The 19,970-nt window shown below is 39.2% G+C and overlaps 2 protein-coding genes across 2 annotated transcripts; both read left to right on the top strand.

The window, feature by feature from the left end:
- Window positions 1-1,099: 1,099 nt before the first annotated feature.
- On the top strand, window positions 1,100-2,053 carry PKNH_1341000 (conserved Plasmodium protein, unknown function; the record flags this gene model as incomplete). Its single annotated transcript, XM_039113569.1, has 1 exon — window positions 1,100-2,053. The coding sequence occupies one exon, from the start codon at window positions 1,100-1,102 to the stop codon at window positions 2,051-2,053; it is 954 nt and encodes a 317-aa protein (XP_038969945.1).
- Window positions 2,054-5,394: 3,341 nt separating this feature from the next.
- Window positions 5,395-18,825, top strand: PKNH_1340900 (NOT family protein, putative; the record flags this gene model as incomplete). The annotated part of the gene is made up of 2 exons (XM_039113568.1): window positions 5,395-18,593; window positions 18,732-18,825. The coding sequence occupies 2 exons, from the start codon at window positions 5,395-5,397 to the stop codon at window positions 18,823-18,825; spliced, it is 13,293 nt and encodes a 4,430-aa protein (XP_038969944.1).
- Between the last annotated feature and the right edge of the window lie 1,145 nt (window positions 18,826-19,970).

Raw genomic sequence — 19,970 nt, 5'->3', positions numbered from 1 at the left:
GCTTTCCTAACTTTTGCAACAAGCGCGTTCGCACGTATGGGCTATATATATAATATAGTACCCCCCATTTTCACATGTTAAAAGTATATAATAAATTTTCGCAACTCGTGATCGGCGAGGAGCATATTTTTTGGAAATATAAAACGGAAAGGTATTTTTTTTTTTTTTTTTTTTACCTTTTTTAGAGTACAAAATTTAAAAGGAGAAAATGTTTCACCGTGTATGCATATATCCTTCTATATGAAGAGACAAAACAGGAGCGTTTTTAGGCGAATAGAGAAATTGAGAACTTTCCTGCTAATTTCGTATGGTGTGCTGAGCTAGGATTTTTATGGCATACCTATGATATGTCTTTTTTTCTTCCATTTTTAAAGTGCACGATTTCGATATGAAGATTTCTTTCAATGGGGGGAAAAACGATTCAGCAAATAACGAGGAAGTAGCATAAGCTCAGTTGTACTCGACTGATTCACCCATCGGTTGCATGTGCAAAAGGGAAGTGTAAGATCATAAGGGGGCGGGAAAATACGATGAGATAACGAGAGTTAAAATTTTAGAACGAATTTCTAAAGTGTCATACTGCCCATAATGCATGTTTGGCAATTTTTTTTTTTTTTTTTTTTTTTTTTTTTTTTTTTTTACCCATTTGTGTCACTCATTATGGAAGATAAAATTTGGAAGGATAATAAAAAGTTGTGTATTGCAATTCCAAAAAAATGGGCAATCCGTGCTGTCCCTTAGGGTGAAAATCTTCGCACGTTTTGCAAACTGTTTGTACACATTGGGCGATTTTTGGCGCCTGTTTAGTAATATTGCCCATTTTTAAGTTTTTTTTTTTTTTTTTTTTCTTCTTCTTCCCTTTTGAAATGCAACTGGATAGATGCCTATGCGTTCGTTTTCCCCCCCCTCCCATTTGCACAATGTGAGAACATGTTTGCGCGTTAACCATTGTTTTCTTGGCCCCTTTTTCTTAGCCATTTTCTGTTCAGGGGGTAAAGCTATTTGGTGGTGGGGGTTGCCACTTCGTCTGATGTTTGAGAAGCTTCACTAGCCCCCCCACCCACCCACCTCCGGCGTCCCCATGTCGCCTCTTCTCAAAATGAAAAGGGGAAAAGTAATAAATAACCTGCATAAGCAGATAAAATCGCTAGAGGATAACAACATCCCATACAAATATTACAGCGCGCCAAATAATGTGAACATTAAAAATTATTTAAATGACAAAAAAGTTCGATGCTCCTGCCCGCCCAACTCCTACTTAAGTCTCAACGAGTTGTTAAAATTTGTAGACACTTTGGATCATCATGACAGTGACGAGATGAGACACCTAGACTATAACGCCGATGCGGCAGAAAACCAAATGACCAATGGGAAGGTCAAGAAGGAGAAGTATATGTATGACCAATTCAGCAGAGTGCCGAAGGATGCTTTACATAACAAGGTTTTGGTGAACAAGGGAAATTTGTGTGATGAACCTGATTATCATACCACAGTGTATCATCAGGAGTATCGCAACGGGGACAAACACGCTAATGATGAGATCCGTGTGAATTACAGGTATGAAGAACATAGCAATATGTATAAGCACTCTCCTGATCAGGCATATGACGATAACTCCGTGAGAGATAGCAACCTACAGAATGATTATTGTCTGTTCAGCATGGACGACACATCAAGTAATAGGAGCGCATCAAATATGGGAGAAACTGACATAGTAAGCATTACATCGCCACCCTCCTACGAAAGCAAATGCATTAAACGAAAAAGAAAGACAAAGGTGGAGAATTCATCAGAAGAACCTTCTAGTAGCAAAGATGGCAAATTGCTAAAAAGTCTACTAGAATGCAGAGTTAAATTGTCCAAGTGCAATAATATTACAGATCCAGAAAAAGTAATTAGCACAAAAAATTTAAAACTACTTCTGTTGCATCGCCCCAATTCCATTGACGACATCAAAAATTTAAATTTGATCGGATTCGGGGAAAATAAAATAAGAAAATATGGCTTCGAATTTTTGAATGTTTTCCTATCTGATTCCACGGAAGAGACTTAATTTGGAAGCAAAAAGAAACAGGAACTGACATAACGGTTTGAGGTGATTTCTAGCCACTCCACATATGTGTCATCATGTATGCATCACACATATATAGCTTTAAATGGCTTATAAGTACACTCTCAATGGGGCATAATGGAATGTGCTTTTTGGCGCGTTCCACCCTTTTGCCATGTTTTTACTTGATCGTTTTATAACACATTCGTTTCTCACGCTGGTGTCATTTGCCCAAACCTTTGATGACCCCTAATGGGTGAAAGTAACGCCGCGGGGGAATAATCTGTCCATGTGTGAAAAAAAAAATCTTTATACAAATGTAGCTTTTTTGCACCTTAGGAAGGAGCAATCACTGCCTCCCGTTAAGTGCTGTATAAATTTTTCCTTTTTTTTTTTTTTTTCTTTTTTACAATTTGTTTTCCACCCGTCGGAATTGCATATCGTCTGGATGTACTAACCCGTTGCACGGGAAGTACGCCTATATGTGTTCGTTTACGTAGACTGCATAACTTTTGCTGTATGTACAGGTCACCTGCGCGTGTGTGCACGGGGGCCATGAGCATGATGGCTCCAGCAGACAAAAAAAAAAAAAAAATGTAATATAATATAATAACAACAGAATAGTAACCACAGTCGAATCAATGGTGCATTATCCAACACTTGTGGCTTACAAAGGAGGTGAATTCCATTTTAGCCACCGTGACAAGGTGAGCATCAACTTAGCACCTTAGAACCGTCCCTACCACTCCTCACAAGTTGATAATTGTACATGTGGGAGTATAAATTAGTAAAAAAGATTAACAGACGAACCATACTCGTTTATGTACACACCGACTACTACAACGTTTGCGAATTTTTTTTTTTTTTTTTTTTCTATTTTCCCCATTCCGTCCATATTGCAAAATAGAGTGACGCCCTTTTCAGTAAGACGTAAAAAAGATGAACCATACGTATAAATGCATGTGCGGGGAAAGAAGATCTTAAAGTGAATTTGCGGATCTACGTTGTGTAACCCTCGACAAGGATTTTTCGAATGAGCAGATTTAGAGAGCGTTGTGTAAAAAGGGCGAATAACATCTATCCAAATAAATACATACATGAATACATAATGTATATAACTTTTGGTGTTCTTTTCCTTCATGCAAATATGTTCTTTCCTTTTCCCACATTTAACTGTACTTATGAAAAAAAAAAAAAATCTATGTGGACATTTCAACATTATGTAAATTTTCAATACATGTCGAAAGCCTCCCTCCAAAATTTTCTTCCCACGCGCCTCTCCTCTTCGCATCTTTAACATGTTCCTTTTTTTCCCCGTTTCTTACTCTTAATCCTTTCCTTTTATTTTTTCCTTTTTATTTTTCACCATTTTTATTCATTCGTTATTTTATTTTATTTATTTATTTTTTTTTCCTACTGCTATATTGATTGTTATCCACGCTTTTTTTTTTTTTTTCTTCAACCCCCCATCGTTCTGTACCTTTCGGTTTGCTTCACATAACGTACATTTTGTAGAAAGTTTGTTTTTGCGAAAAGGGCATTTAAAACGCATGTGGAGGGACTGTACATTTCCTTCGTAATCGGAATAAAAAAATGGAGAACGTAAAAATTCTCTGGCCCGGTGAAACCACTTCCTTTGTCGCTTCCGTTTTACCACTTCTTTTTAATTTCCCCTAAGGGTTGACTGAGTTCCATGCGTTCACCAATGGAAATGCAAATTTTGCGTTAGGGGGGCATACATTTGGAGTATTGGCCCTTGCAAATGCACTGTGTTGCTATGCATGTATGCTACCACCGTGTATGCTTATTTAATAGCCCGTCATATTGTTATGTACGTATGCATAATACAGGCAAAAGGGGGGGGGGCGTTCAAAGGGTTTCCCGGCGGGCGGGCAAGTAAAGAATGCCCAAGAGGGGTATGCGAAATTAAAGGGTATACAAGGGCTTAGGCGCATGACGGATGTACGCGAGGGCGCGAATGCTGTATAATGTATAGGGGGGTATTTGTATAAGGCCATGGTGCATGCTGCATTGCTGGAATTTGTATATTTGGATGATATATCTGCATAATATTTTGACATTTGCCTTTTTTTCTATTTCGTATTTCCACATGGTCGTGTACCCATAGCTTCCTGCGCTGCATTCACGGCCTAAGCAAACGCACCTTTTTTCTTTTTGTTCCAAGCATACAATATGCATGACTCACAAATATAATAAAAATACGTACAGTAGTATAGTAACATGTATATGTACGTACATGCTGTATGTAAAAACCTCGCATGCACGACGCAATGTTTTCATTTCTTTCCTTTTTTTTTTTTTTTTTTCTTCCTTTTCGGATAGCGTAAAATGACTAGAAGTATATGCATACGCCCGTAATTAACGTAACCCCAGTTGGTCACTCGCATGGGTATAGTATGTACGCTGCACTATATACTGTACGCGCTGTGACTGTTTATACACGTTAGTAATCGTGCGAAACTTCCAATTTTAATATAAATAACATGTTTGCGCCTATTTATTTACGTATTTTTAGGTTTACCTTTTTCATGTTTCAGTTTTCTCCATTTTTCTCTATTTTCCTCCATTTTTCTTATTCTTCTTTTTCCATTCTTTTCATGTTTATTCGTTTTTCTGCGTTTTATTTTTTTTTCCTGTTACATTTTTGTAACTTCATTTTCGCGTGCGCGCCCTTTTTCACAGTTCACTTTCTGTCATATTTTGCGCGTTGCACTTTTTCATTCGATCCCTGCATTCCACTTTTTTTTTTACATATATATGTATATTCCCCCTTTGTTCATTTCCCCTCTTTTGGGTTTTTTTTTCCATCACTACATAACAGCATTTAGCATCATGACGTGTTGTTAATCGTTGTTTTACGGCACATAGCGGTATTTTGGCCTCCACATAACATCGTGCATTTCACACTTTTTTTAACAACTACAGTGCAACAAATTGTACATTACTATTTTACTAACGTTGAGGGCGTATATGCACGTGGATGTAACTGTTGCATCATCGAGGCATATGTTTTTAATCTGCTTGAGCTGTTCGAAAGCAAGGCATTTTTATTAACTCCTCTGTTTTTCGTCGCATGAACTCTTGGATGCCCCTACAATTTTTAGAAGAGTAGCCCATTTTGAATTTGTCACATTGTTCCTTAACGCAGGAATTGTGGTTTCTGAAAAACAGAGAAAGGGAGGGCACGCAGCCCTGGCATGTATCCATGTGTACATTTGTGCACGTGTAGAGTTCTACATGCATATGTGCAACCATCCGATGAGCTTGTGACAACCCTGCTCGGATGTTCTATGTTAAATATGAACCCTTTGTACCATTAAAACATGAGAATGGATTATCATGACAAAGGTACCCATTTTATGAGTATAAAACAACACATTTGTTTTATTAACAAGAAAAAAAATGCTTGTGGAAAAAGGAATTGTGGACATGTGAACAAGGCCACTTTGGCTTACGATGATAACTCAACAAATGGGGATAATGAGGAAGAAAGTGAAGGAGCCAAAACTGGCAACCACATCTGCACAAGTAGAGATGTGAGTGTGTACCACCCGACGGACACCAGTGGCAATGATGGATGCTGCAGGAGTGGTAGTGCAGTAACCCTCCGCAATTATACAAATCGAGTGTCCACTCATATTGGTAAATTTAAAAGTTCCACAAGTGAAAGCCATTCGAGGAATAATGCCAACAGGAAAAGAATAAAAAATGAGTTAAAGAATGGGATAAAGGGTGCAGGGCGGAATAGGCGTAAGAGTACCGCCCTATCATTCAAACGGAATGAACCTCTCAGTGAAAAAAACGATTCGCGGAGTCGTGTCAACCATAATGATCTAACACAGCGTAACAGTTGGTGCAAACCAAATGGAGTTATTCGTGTGGAGCAGAACAATAAGAATGACAAGGTTAATTATTCGCCCTGTGTACAGAAGGAGGGAGATAAGAGGTTAGCCAACGGTGAAAATATTTCCTTGACAGTTGTTACTTCCGCAAGTTCTGTTTACGAGGAACATTTAAATCCATTCGTGCGAAAGCAAGCTAGGCACTTATTGAGTGGATCTAGCGGAAGAATAATAAGTGATGCAAGGAATAACGAATGTGATGAATACAGTGTGGATAGCGGTGCTGATCACACAGACATTATGTTCAGCAATCACGCACATGCAGCAGAGGATGTAAATAACTTTTTTTGCGAGAGCGATACTGACGTAGGTCAGACGGATAGCTGTGAACCCCCTTCGAGAATATCACGGGGTAGTAACGACAGTGTAAGTAGAGTAAATGACGAAAGTAACATCACCAGTGTCACCAACGTAACTAGTGTCAATCGCCCGATTGGTATCACCAACATAAGAAAAAATGTAAACTGGAAGGACAGAAATGGTATTCCCCTTCGATTAAGAAGTATTGATCCAGTGATACGCAGAAGGATCACTCCCCCGATAGCCACTGATCACATTGATGTGGTTGAAGGGGTCAAGGGCATCATTAAATTTCCAAAGGTTCAGATATCCCAACTTGAGGAAAGGAAGCTGCAGATAAGTAACTCGAATAAGAGCCGACACAGGAGAAAGGAAGACAACAACAAGGGCACGAACAAAGCAGCAGATGGGAAGAGCAAGGATGCTAACAGTTATAGGGGAAATGCCAGCAGCAACGGGAACGGAGGTAGTAACAGCGGAAACAACAACACTAGCAGTAATGGCAATAGCAGCAACGGTAATAATAACAGTTGTAACAACAACAATAACAACCATGGTAATAATAGGAGTAACGGGAATGGGAATACTAGCGGGAATCGAAGTGGGAACAACAATCGGGATAGCGGCAAGGATGATGATAAAGATGGTCATAGGGATGGTCGAAAAGATGGGCGAAAGGGTGGTCATAAGGATGACGACAACGAAAGCAATAAGGAGGATGAGGAAAACAACAGCAAGGATGGCAACAAAAATGGCAGAGGAGGAAATGCAAAAAATAATAACGCTGATAGAAGAAATGACTGCAACACGAAGGATAACAACATCGGAAGAGGGGACAAGAAAAAGAAAAATGTAAAGGATTCTATGATGAGTAAAGGTAATAATGGGAAGAACAGCAACAGTGCAAGTAATAATGTGACTAGCGGAAATATTACCAATCATACCAATCATACCAATCATACGAATAATACGAATAATACTGCTGCTTATCCCGGAGGAAGTGTGGAGAACCATCAAAATAATGCCCTCTCCTATGCAAACGCTATATCCGGCAAATCAAAGAATAGATCTAAATACAACACCGCTTCGTCTGTGGGCAGAATGAATGACTTACCCAATAATGTGAATAACAAAGTATTCCCAGGTTGTGGAAATCCTTTTGATAATAATGACAGCTTTATGAGCATCGATGATAACATGAACAGTTGCAACACGAGCAATATGGAGATGAGAATGTTTAACCAAGTGAATGGAATGGGCGTGTCCGGTGGAATGAACGGAATGAGTATGCCAGGGGGGCCGAACGGACCAACGGGCATAAACGGTATGTATACCTTAAATGGAATAGGTGGTGGAATTAATGGAATGGGCAACCCAAACGACATGAGCAACTTTGGCGATCTGCACAATAATGCTGGGGCCTTCTTCAATCTGAACAACAACGAATTTCTTCACATGTGCAACAACAATTTCAATTTGGCCGGCGGAGGAAACATAGACGATAATAACCCCAAATACCTTCACGTGGAAAATAGCCTAGAAAGCACAAACGGCATAAACGCCAACACAGGCAGTAACACCCTGTACAACCCTAGTAATAACAGTGTATATGAAGGGAACTACAACATGCAGGGTATGAGAACAGGACCGGGAACCGGGGCCACCCACATGGACGTAGGAAATATGAAAGAGCACTACATAAATTACGGAAACAGTGGGATGATGCAAAACAGCAGTGACCTTTTCTACAATGAACATAAGGAAAAAATGTATTTACATATGACTGGCAACTTGAGCGTCAGCCAAAATGGGAACAAATTTCACGAAGAGAAAAAAAATAACGGCTATTTTCTAAATAGAAGTTTGGCAGAAAAATATGAAGAAGATAAGATGATGCAAAATGGCTACCTGAAAATGAATATGAACGAATTAAGTAAACACGAAAATGATAATTTTAAGCACATGGTTAAGAATGAGTGGATGCATTACAACCAGGAGGACCTAAAAATAGATACAGAGAGTAACAAAATGGACCTATCGATGAAGGACGGCATAACAAATGACAAACAAATGAACGAAAATTTAGAAGATAGTCTAAATTATAATGAAGCCAACACACTGAACTTGTTAAATATTGCTTTTAATGAAATTTATCAAAATAAAAAACATCTCATTGAAGAAATCATTACCAAGAAATATATGTGTAAGATAGCTAAAATTTTAAAAGATATTAATCCGGACAGTATTCCAGTTAAAGGCAAGCAGCTCAAACGCTTGATACAAATCAGGAAAGCCTCCTTCAACGAAGAAAAGATACCAAGTAGGGAGAGGAATACCACTGACCAATATGACAACACAAACAGTGGTGGTGACAACATGCAGGGGAATGCGGATGGGCTGTCCGATAAAGAGACCAAGTTGGAAGGTAGTCACTTGGGGCAACATGAAGCTCGGGAAAAAAGCACACCCGCCAATGATGCCATGGATAAGAGGAAGAACAACAGTTGCAGCAGCGGCGGTGAGGTGGGGGAAGCGAACCAAGTCAACGAGGTGAACGAGGGAAGTGAATCGAAGAAGGAATCCGAGCCGAAGAAGAAAAAAAAGAATAAGAAGAATAACGACAAGTGTGAGAAGGGCACCAGCCCTACAGAATCCCAATCCATCGACGCGAACATTGCAAGCAGTTCGAATGGTCCGAACAGCGTGAGTGATAAGAGCGACCCGAAGAATAAAAAAGAGGGCCAGGATAAGGCTGCAGAAGGCAACACTAACGCGCAAGACGAAATTAAATGTCAAAATAAGGGCATTGAGCAGCCCCCCGCGCAGGAGGATAAGAGTAGCTTGGCGGAAAAAGAAGGAAAGAATAGCAAGAAGGGTAAAGAAGACCCACCGGAAGAAACTGTCAACACGAATAAGAAGAAAAAAAATGACTTGAAGGATACCGCCCATAAGAGCAACGCCAACATGGAGAATACAAAAAACAGCGCAAATAAAATCGACGAAGGTACCATAAACGATCATGATGAAGAAGACGACAAAAGCGGAGAGGGTGCAATTGATCAGAGGAAAAATGAATCTTCCAATTGTGGGTATAATGAGGAGGACCTTAATCTGAGCGCATTTGCCAAAACGAGTAATGACAACGCATTGGAGGAAAATGCCTACATGAGCGAAAGCACGGATATGGAATTTTACGTCGATAGTAGTGATGAAGAAGAAAATGATGATAAGAAATATATGACCGGAATTAACGATCGATACGAAGAGAAGAAAATTGAGGAAGACATAATCATAAGAAGAGACGTTTTCTTTTTTAACTTGTTAAAATTTATTATAAAAAAAAAAACATCAGAAGATATGTTGATCTATTTACACCTGCTCAGTGCCATAAGAATGGAGAAAATATTTGAACACATTACTCATCTGTCGTGTGAAATTTTTAACACCTTATTAAATTTTATCGAAATAACAAAGGATTCCTCAACCTATAGATTGCTATTAAAAAATTTAGGGGCCTGGATAGGAATAATAACAATAGGTAGGAACAAACCACTCATGTCAAAACATATTAACATTAAGCAGTTGATTTTGTATTCCTACGATAATGGCTACTTGATAGTTACCTTTCCAGCTGTTTGTAAAATTTTAGAGAGTATTAAAAATTCTAAGATTTTTAAGCCGCCCAATCCATGGACCGTTGCCATTTTAAATCTACTTGGTGAATTACACGAAGCGCAGTCCCTCAAGACCATCTTAATTTTCGAAATAGAATTGTTGTTTAATTATTTTAAGATTAATGTGTTTGATTATTACAACAAGTGCAACATTATCAAGTGTCGTAATTTGCCCATAAATACCAATGACCTATATGTTCGGAATAGTTTCAGCGAAAACAGCACCATGGGTATGAATTACTTGGGTGAGAGTAGTAGCCACTCTCCGGGATATCTAACCCCAGTGCACGCGCATATGTTTAACAAGTCGTCATATAATGCATGTGGCAATTTTTACGGAGAAAATTTCGTGCACCAAAATGGGGGAGGTGGTAGCGTTAATGATGGAATAGTGAGAAATAATGAGAGGAGTAGTAGGCCACTAGAGACAGGCACAGCCGATGGAGCAGATGCATTCGTACTTGGTAAGGACCCCAGATTCAATGCTATGAATAATTATAATACCACTTCCTCCATCATGACCAACATGACTAACAATAACAACAGCACAAACGATTTTGTCAATCATAGAAATGGCAGTTCAAATTTATTAATTAGAAGTAGGAAGGGTGAAGATATGATGGAAGTGAGTAACGCTATGGAGATATGCTCCCTCATGGACGCCACTAACCTCAGCGGCAACACCGCCAACAACAACAACAATAATAACAATTCCGTAATCATGAACAATCTGGGGGCTCTCAACGGAGGAAGTAAAAACGACACCGCCAACATGCCATTCAACTCTTCAGTAGATATGATGCTCCTGAACAACAGAGGACCGGGTAGTGGAAATAGAAGCAGATTTATGAGCTCCAATTTGACCCAACCTTTGCCCTCCAGAGGCTTCCAAAAAGGGGTAGAAAATGGATTCATAATGATGACAAAAAATAACATGAATAACGAAATGATAGGAAAGAATAATAACGCGATGAAAAAATTATCCGTAAGTAGCAACACCAAGGAAAGTCAATCCATATCAGTTTTTAACTATATGAATGGAGGTGGTGGTGACCCCAGCAAATTTAACAATATTATGTATGTAGGGGAGAATGGCGGTCCCGTTGGAGCAGGCGGCGTTAGTGGAACCATCGGTATCAGTGCTGCAAACAGGAGCGGCGATTTTCCACACCATTTAAATAGCGAAGGGTTAGGAGCCAAAGGCAACGGAAACAATATCAATGAGGAGGCATTATTGAAGGATTTAAAACTTTCTTCTAAGAAGAAGGACAAAATGAATGATGGAGAATTTAAGGACAATTCGTACAAAGTTGTAAACTATCTGATGGGTAAAAATAAACTTCCCGTAAACGGCAAAAATGATGGACCATACAGAAGCATAGATTTGAAGAGCGGGAAAATGCCCTCGAAAAATGAAATTTATGAAAATCCCAAGAGGGAGTGCTTCGTGTCATCACCATCGAGTACGTTGAACCTGAAGAACAATTTTGGTGAACTACCCTCTAGTGTGAAGAATGGTAGCGCTATTCCTGCGCCCCCGCTTCCACTACCGTTGTTGGACAAGTTCAAGGCGAGCGAGCAGGTCGGGGTGAACACGGTCAGTGGAGTTGCGAACGTGAATGTCGGCATGTCCAAGGGCAGAAACGGAAGTAATGGAAAGGCCAATGTACTAACCATGGGCAACATCGGTAGTACTGACGGAGGAAACAAGAATGCAGCACCCCCCTCTGCATATGGCGTGACGAACGACATGAACCAAAAAATGCAGAGTACACCCATGTACCAAGAAAACGTAAATAACAACAAATTTAACGAAATGTTAAACGAAGAAATATTAAGCATCTTGAAGAAAAATATAATAATATCAACGAACATTGTTGCAGCGGTTAAATTAAGCCAAAAATGTAGGACGCTAATTTATTATGCCTTTGACTCAGCCATCAAGGAAATAATCACCTCTATTGTTGATCGATTTGTCCTTATTGGCTGTATAACTACGAGAGAATTAGTGAAGAAGGATTTTGTGAACGAATCGAAAGAGACAATTATGCATAAGGCATCCCTACTTATGGCCACCAGTATTTCTTCCTCCCTTGTTTTAGTATCGTGCAAAAAACCATTAAGGAATATTTTAGTACAAAATTTGAGACACATTTTTGATCAGAACTGCCCCCCAGAAATTACTACCACAATTGTAGAAGATGTTATAAAAGCATTAATTAATGAAAATATAAATTTAATATATTCAATAATAGAACAAGTGGCTATTGAAAAATCATCCATAGAAATTGAGGAAATTATGAAGCCTATTTATGCCTCCAGAAAATATGCACGTATTCATAAATTAAACATTAAGGAAAATGCCAACAATAAATACTACAACGCTCTACCCATGTTTTTGAAGGCGCAAAATATAACCCTGAAGCATATTCAAGTATATAAGAATTTTATGAATTTGAAAATTTTGTCCAACTTGCAACAGAAGTTATATTCCCCTGGGGGCGTTGATCATGAGGGGGGATCCAGTGAAGGTGAAAATGCGCCACCGGGTTATGTGGGAGGTGTGAGGTACCAAAATGGCGGCAACTATCAAAATGGCGGCAACTATCAAAATGGCGGCAATTACCAAAATGGCGGTAATTACCAAAATGGTGGCAATTACCAAAATGGTGGCAATTACCAAAATGGTGGCAATTACCAAAATGGTGGCAATTACCACAGCTATCAAAATAGGGAAAACAACGAAAACGCACCCAACGATGCGACCGGGGAGAACCCCTTCTACAGTAACAGAAAGTATATTTCGAATTCGGTGGATGGTAGGAACGAAGAACTGATCAGATATCAAAAGGAGCAGAATGGAGAGTATGGTAAGAACGGCCCACTCAAGACCAACCGAAAGGAGGACACGAAAGAGGACGGAGACAAGGCAAATAGATACCTCGACGAGAAGTACTATAACGAAAGAAGTGCAGACGACGGGGAGAATAGCGAGAACTGCATCACTGGAGTGCCACCTCATAAAAGTGGAACTCCGGCGAATACGGTTTACGCAGGAAACGGAGCAAAGTATGCGCACGGAAAAAGTAACGGATCGAAGGATAGTGCAAATTTTCACTTAGGTAATAATATGAATAATAATAATAACATGAATAATGTGAATGAGATGAACGAGATGAATAATATGAATCATGTTATGAATGTTCCTCCTGTTAGCATTTCCAAGGGTGTCAGTGGTGTTAATAGCGTTAGTGGCGTCAGTGGTGTTGACAGTGCTAATAGGGTTAATTGGGCTCACAGCGCTAATAGTGTTAGTACTGTTAACAATATTGATAGTACTAAGAGTATTAACGCGGTTAACCAGGTTAACAATATTAACGTTGTTAGCAATGCCGGCGGCATTAATAATATTAACAGTGCTGACAACGCCTGCGGTGCTAACAACACCTCTAACCCTATGTATATATTTAAATCTGAAAATAATTATAACTGCAATAATAATGATTATAATTTTAATACAAATAATAGGTATGTGAACGTTGAAAATTGTAACATCTCGGGTATCACTCTGGGGAATAATTACCTTGGGAAGAACTTCAACGATATGGATATGAACGTAGAGTACGGACAACATAACAACTACGAGGACAGAAGTGGCGAGTGTGTACTCTCATCCGGTGTTGCATCTCCGTCTGTGTATGCAATTTCGGGGGCCCCATTTGCAGCTTCTTCTCCTAACTTTGGTGTTTCTCCGCCGATTTATTATCCTACTTCTTCGACCATCTTTGCCGCTTCCTCTCCCGTCACTGCCACTTCTGCCCCCGCGTTTGTTACGCCCCAATTCACACACGGAGACTACGCCTGTAACATGGCAGACATTATTAGCAACCTCAACGGAAACACAAAAGCAATGAGAATTCCCCATGAAGAAGAAGCCTTTAAGAACTTTGCCAAGCATGATCACTACATGGAAGAACTCAGTGGCGATTCTATCAAGACGGACTTTGTAAGAAATCTGAAAAATGGAAATTTCGGATATAACGTGAGGAACTCAGATTTCTATCCTCCCGAACAGGGCAACAAGGAAAGTAACTCCAAAATGGACCCTCTAATGTACAGGAATGTGAATGGCACAGAGGATGTGGGGAACCGAAACGCCGCGATGGTGATGCAGAGAGTGGAAACGGAAAAGAAGGGGACCACCACCCCTGTTGGTGATAACAAAGCTAGCGGTAATGATGTTAGTGGTAAGAACGGCCAGAGCGGACAACGCAGAGATGGCGCCATCCTGTATTTGAAGAAAATAAAAAACATGAATATGTCGTTCAAGCAAAAGTTCCTCTTCTTCATATCGAACATATTTTTAAGTGAAAGTACGAACAAAATGAGTGTAAAAGAAATAATATCCCTTTTCGAAATTATCATGGTAAATATTCAAGATTTTGTGAGGTATATCAAAGTCTTCCCCCCCGCCATGCCATCAATGCCAAACATAGGATGCTACTGTAATGTGAAAACGCCATACTATAAGTTCGAAAAATTAACAAGCGCAGTTACCCAGTCCCTCTTGGTACTAACTTACCTTTCGACTGATCACGAAATCTTTGTTCTTTGCAAGTTACTTATTTTGATATGTGAATCTGCTGTAGATAAAAATGAGGCCTACAAAATTATAGGCACAAAACTGTTTAAGATTATTCAGGAGGCCATAAGAAAAACCCTTGTCCTAATCCAGGGCGAGCAGACTGCAAAGGAGGAAACACCCAATTTGCTGATTCACAATGGGAAAGAAGGCGAGAGCACTACTAACGATATAAGTAGTGGAAGTTGCAGTGGCACTATTACCGGTAGCCTTCACGTTAAGGATGACGCTGCCTGTGAAAAAAAAACGAATGGAAAGGTACGGGAGGACATATCTGCTTACACTAAGCCGTGGAAAATCAACGAACTTTTCCTCCATCTGGAGGTACTCCTATGCATATTGGAGAAAATGTGCAGAAATAACAAAGAACTAAAGAAGCTAATTACCTCCTATATAGAAGATAGCCAGACGTGCCACGTAAACCACATTGCCCCATTCATCCGTTACAACATCATTCATCATAAGGAATTAAACAGTATGTTATGTAAAATGTCCAGATATAGTAACAACCTCCATTTTGTTGCTTTTTGCACAGAGCTCATAAACTATTTAGTTATTAAGAAGAAGTATTTGACTGTGGATCATGTTAAGAGGACCATTAAGAAGCTAAGCGTGATAAATAAAATGTTGTGTAGTGATAATCCACATGCCTATTTTCCGTCTACGGAGGAGGTCCTTCTGCAAAACACCAAAAGGGAATTGAAGCAAATGTTTGAGGGGCTTAAGGGTTTGAAGAAGCAGGCAAAGCAACCACAGGAACAGGAACAGGAGGAGTTCATAAAGACGCGTATCAATCTGACGGAGTACATATTCCCGACGAAGGGAGGGAAAGAGAAAAGTGCAGATCGCACGTGCAAAGTTGGTGCACCTGGGAAAGTGAAAGAGAAGGAGAAGATACAGCCATCGGACGCCGAAGCGAATGGGGAATACATCCCAAAACAGAGTAGTGGTGAAAAAGACGAGGGAGCACCAAACAGACCTGATCAACAGAAGGAACAAGTTCTAGAAGAAAAGGAAAAGCAGACGATGCCCAGTTCAGTGATCCACGAAAACAACAATAACGAGTGCGCGAATAAATTATCCGTCACTTCCACGGAGAACAGTGTCAACCCAACTAACGTTGGAAATACCTTCTTTATAGCGAACGTAAAAATACAGTATGATAATAATAACGTAGATGAGTGCACCATGTATTTGTTGGAAAGACTGAACCTAGAAAATAAAAATATCAACACGGAAAAAATTATTAGGAAGGAAATTGTGAGCAATGGTTTGGGCAAAGAGGAAAACTGCGAGAAGGGTGGAAGTGAGAATGTGAATGGAGAGGACACGGACAGCGATAACAAGAAACAACACATCAATCATGATGTAGAAAATGCATCTGCGCCAAGTATAAATCATAGCAATATTAAAAGGGGGGATGGAAATGCTAGGAACCTCGAGGATAGTACCGTACAAGACTCAAATGAAACCCAAGAGAAGAAACATTTTAGCTCTTCCTCATTGTACTCTTTTGAATCGAACAAATCAGAAATGTCAGATTATTCTTCGTCTTCCTCTAATTCATTTTCACCAAGCAGGCAGGGCGAAGAGGAAGAGAAAACAAACCACTACGATGACACATCTTCGTGTAGCTCCTCCGTCGTCTCATCCATGTCAAGCGCGTCTGCCCTAAGCGCCTTATCCGCCTCCTACTTTACCATGCACTCAGAATTACAGAAGGATACAAATTTGAACATCCCCGAGAGACATGAAAACAGCTTAGTAAATTACGTCCCCAGCGTCAAAGAGAGCAACTTGAATGATAATCCCCCAGAAAAGTACATGCAGTATTACTACGTACGCGACTTGTTGTATGAACCAGTTAGGTGTAAATTTTTGCCCGCCCCTCCTGTAGTGAAAGAAGAAAGGGGGTTATTTATTGCGTACCTTTTTGCGGAGTGGTACATTTTATATAAGAACTATTTGAACATTTTGAAGATGAGTATTTGGAACCCCATGCTAGAGATAATCAAGCAGCAACATATTTCAAAGTGTGCAAAATATTTTGTGAAATTGTGGACCCTTGGCTTCCTCTGCATGGACCACTGTACGGATGAGTTTCTTTCTCATTCGATTAACATTTCGGTTAGCATAGCTGTGCAGAATTTGAAGAAGGAGCCACACGATATCACACTGGGTGACACCATAAATGAGGGCGGTGCAGGCATTAAGAAGGAACAACTCTTCGAGGGAAACGTTCTACTCAAGACGTATGTAACAGAAGTGAGCAAAACGAACGAGCGACAATTACATACGAAGGAATCGCCGGAGGAAACGCTACAAAAAGGTGAACTTACCGGAAATAATGACCATTGCAATCGGATAACGACGAACGATGAGGAAAAAGAACAGCCCAATGAAAATTTCGTGCAGGATAAAACAAACGACGCAGAGTTAAGAGAAACGCACAAAACAAGCGACTTACTAAATTACAACTACGTGGATGCCTGGTGCAAAATGGTCGTAACCATGAGCAAACTAGTAGACCAAGAACAGTTCTCGCCAGTCATCTTGCAGAGGGCCCTCCATGTCATATGCAGAGTCATACACAAAAAGTGCGAAACTGAGAAGAAGACATTTAATCAGAGACCCTACTTTAGGCTACTACACTGTTTGTTGGTCGATATACACGAAAGTTGTGTTTATGCAAATGACATATATATTTATATGGATTGTTTTGCAAATTGCTTTTCCTTGTTGTCCCCGTTGAGAGTTCCATCATTTTGTTTCTCTTGGGTCGAGCTCATATCATCTAAATATTTTATGCCAAAAATGTTGGCAAAGATTTGTGGTTGGGAAGCATACAAAGGGTTGTTAGTTTCCTTGTTCAGATTTATGAATTTTTTTTTAAAAAAGGTGAAGATATCAAAAGCGATAGAATCCTTGTACATAGGAACAGTAAGAATCCTACTGGTGTTGCTACATTATTTTCCAGATTTTTTATCCTGCTATTATGTTACTTTCTGTAGTTTATTTCCACTCAATTGTATCCAGTTACGAAACCTTGTTTTGTCTGCCTTCCCAAGAAATATAAAATTGCCTGACCCGTTCATGTCAGATGTAAAAATTGACTCGTTACAAGAAATTAAGTTAGTGCCGAAAATTTTGACAAATATCATATTCCCTCTGTTTAAAAGGAAGTTAAAAAATATAATTGATGAATATTTCACCAATCGTGATTTTACTCTACTCCTGCATATTAAGAACAAATTATTTTTTTCGAAAAGGAAGACATACCAGTACTCTGTTAAGTATGATGTGGACGTTTTAAACTCCCTCATTATGTACGTAGGAACGACTATTTGTAAAGCGAAGGTAAATAATATGTTCAGATTTAGCAATAACTGCGACCCTGTACTGTTACTGAAATGTGAAGATAACAATGGCAACGTGTCTGATGATAAAAACGATTTACTGCAAGAAATTGTTCTACATTGCCCTGTGAAGAAAAGAAAAGAAAAAAAAATTATTGTTTCTATTACGAAACGGAATAAAGAACAGAAGATACATGGAGATCAGGTGGAACCCAACTTGTCCAAAAAATATGTAGATCTTATGAGGGAGAACAATGAAGGGAAAAATAAAGAAAAGAAAATTTCTGGTAGCTATGATGGCGATAATGACAATGACATCGGTGGAGATGCAACTTCCCAAAAAGGGAAGAAGCGAAGGAACGTTATTGTTGTGAAGAACAATTTGGCCTACACGCTGTTCCTGTTCTTATGCAAAGAGTTGGACATGGAAGGGAGGTACTTGCTCCTATCAAATATCGTCAATCATATTAGGTACCCCAATTCCCACACCCACTATTTTTCTTGCGTCATTTTATTTCTGTTTTATCATTCGAACGATGTTGTCATTCAAGAGCAGATAATTCGAGTGCTCCTGGAACGCATCCTTGCGCATAGGCCTCACCCCTGGGGATTGCTGATAACCTTTATCGAGTTGATAAAAAATGCCAAGTAAAGACAATGAGCCACTGAGCCAACGGTGTGTGTACACCGTATGCACAACGTGTATTCCTCGACGAAGACCTGCATTTGTCCAGCGCACCACGGTTCTAACCCTTTGTGCCTCTTTCCCTTTTCCCCCTTCTGCAGATTCCACTTTTGGGAATGTCCATTTGTCCACGCTGCAACAGAGATAAAGAAGTTGTTCCAATCAGTTGCGCAAGCATGTCTGGGACGCGCATAACCCAGTTCTGTTATTTTTTAGAACCTTTTTAAGTAATCTTTTTAGTATTTTTGTTTTGTGCATGAGCCCCATATATGCATGTGCGATATTCGCCTTCATGTTCATGTGTTAATTCTCACATATGTTCGTGTGTAAGGAGGCTCCCTTCTCCCCATAATTTAATTAACTTTTTAAAACTTATATTGTTTTTCCGGTTCCTATTATTCAATTTTTAATGTTTTGAAAAAAAAGTCAAGAGGACAGTGCTCAAGGGTAAAGAAACGTTAGAGGGAAAGCTGTGCAGGAGGTGTAAATCGACGCTCCCGATGCCACACACTCCCTAGAAAGAAAAACCCAATCTCATAATTAAACTTCAACTTTAACCCCCTGTGCACATTTTCGTGGATGCATTTTTTCTTTGAATGACGTTCTTTCCTTTGAAGCGTCACGCAGTCTCAGTTGTTATGCTGATACGTATGCTGACGTCTCCACGTGTGTGTATGCGTAATATTACTGTCTATGCGTAATATTACTGTCTATGCGTAATATTACTATATATGCGTAATATTACTATATATGCGTAATATTACTGTGTATGCCTTATTTCCTGTTCTGTATACGACTGCATATTAACTTTTTTTTTTCATTTAAATCTTTTTTTTTTTTTGCAATTTTCTCTGTGACAAGTTTTATATTAGGGCATATTTAATTTTTTTTTTTCGTCTAATATTATACTTAAAATCGAATAAAAAAAATAGAATGAAAAGGAATGAGGCAATTTTCTTCTTCCTTCCATGTGAGGAGGACATTGTAATTTTAGACCTCTTCATATGTGAAATTTCACCTAAAGAAGATTGTGTATGACATAAAAAAGGAGGATTAATCTCCGCCAGAACATACCTTCACAAAAATCCGTCCAACTTATTCCGAGAACAACTGCACGAACTGTTGCATACTGTGGAGGAAGCACAAACTTTTTACGAATGGTTCACAATTGGACTTTAGAGTGGAAGAGGATGGAAGAATAGTGAAGATTATAAAAAATTATTAAAACAAAAATTTTTTAACCAAAAAATTTTTAATGAACATTTTTTTTTCTTTTTTTTTCTTTTTTTTCTAGGATCTCATATTCATTATACATTGAACATATGAGCACATTCAAACAA

This window comes from Plasmodium knowlesi, assembly GCF_000006355.2.
Source record: "Plasmodium knowlesi strain H genome assembly, chromosome: 13".
NCBI lineage: Eukaryota > Apicomplexa > Aconoidasida > Haemosporida > Plasmodiidae > Plasmodium > Plasmodium knowlesi.
The sequence above is the reverse complement of the archived record's forward strand: the minus strand, read 5'-3'. Positions and strand labels throughout refer to the sequence as shown.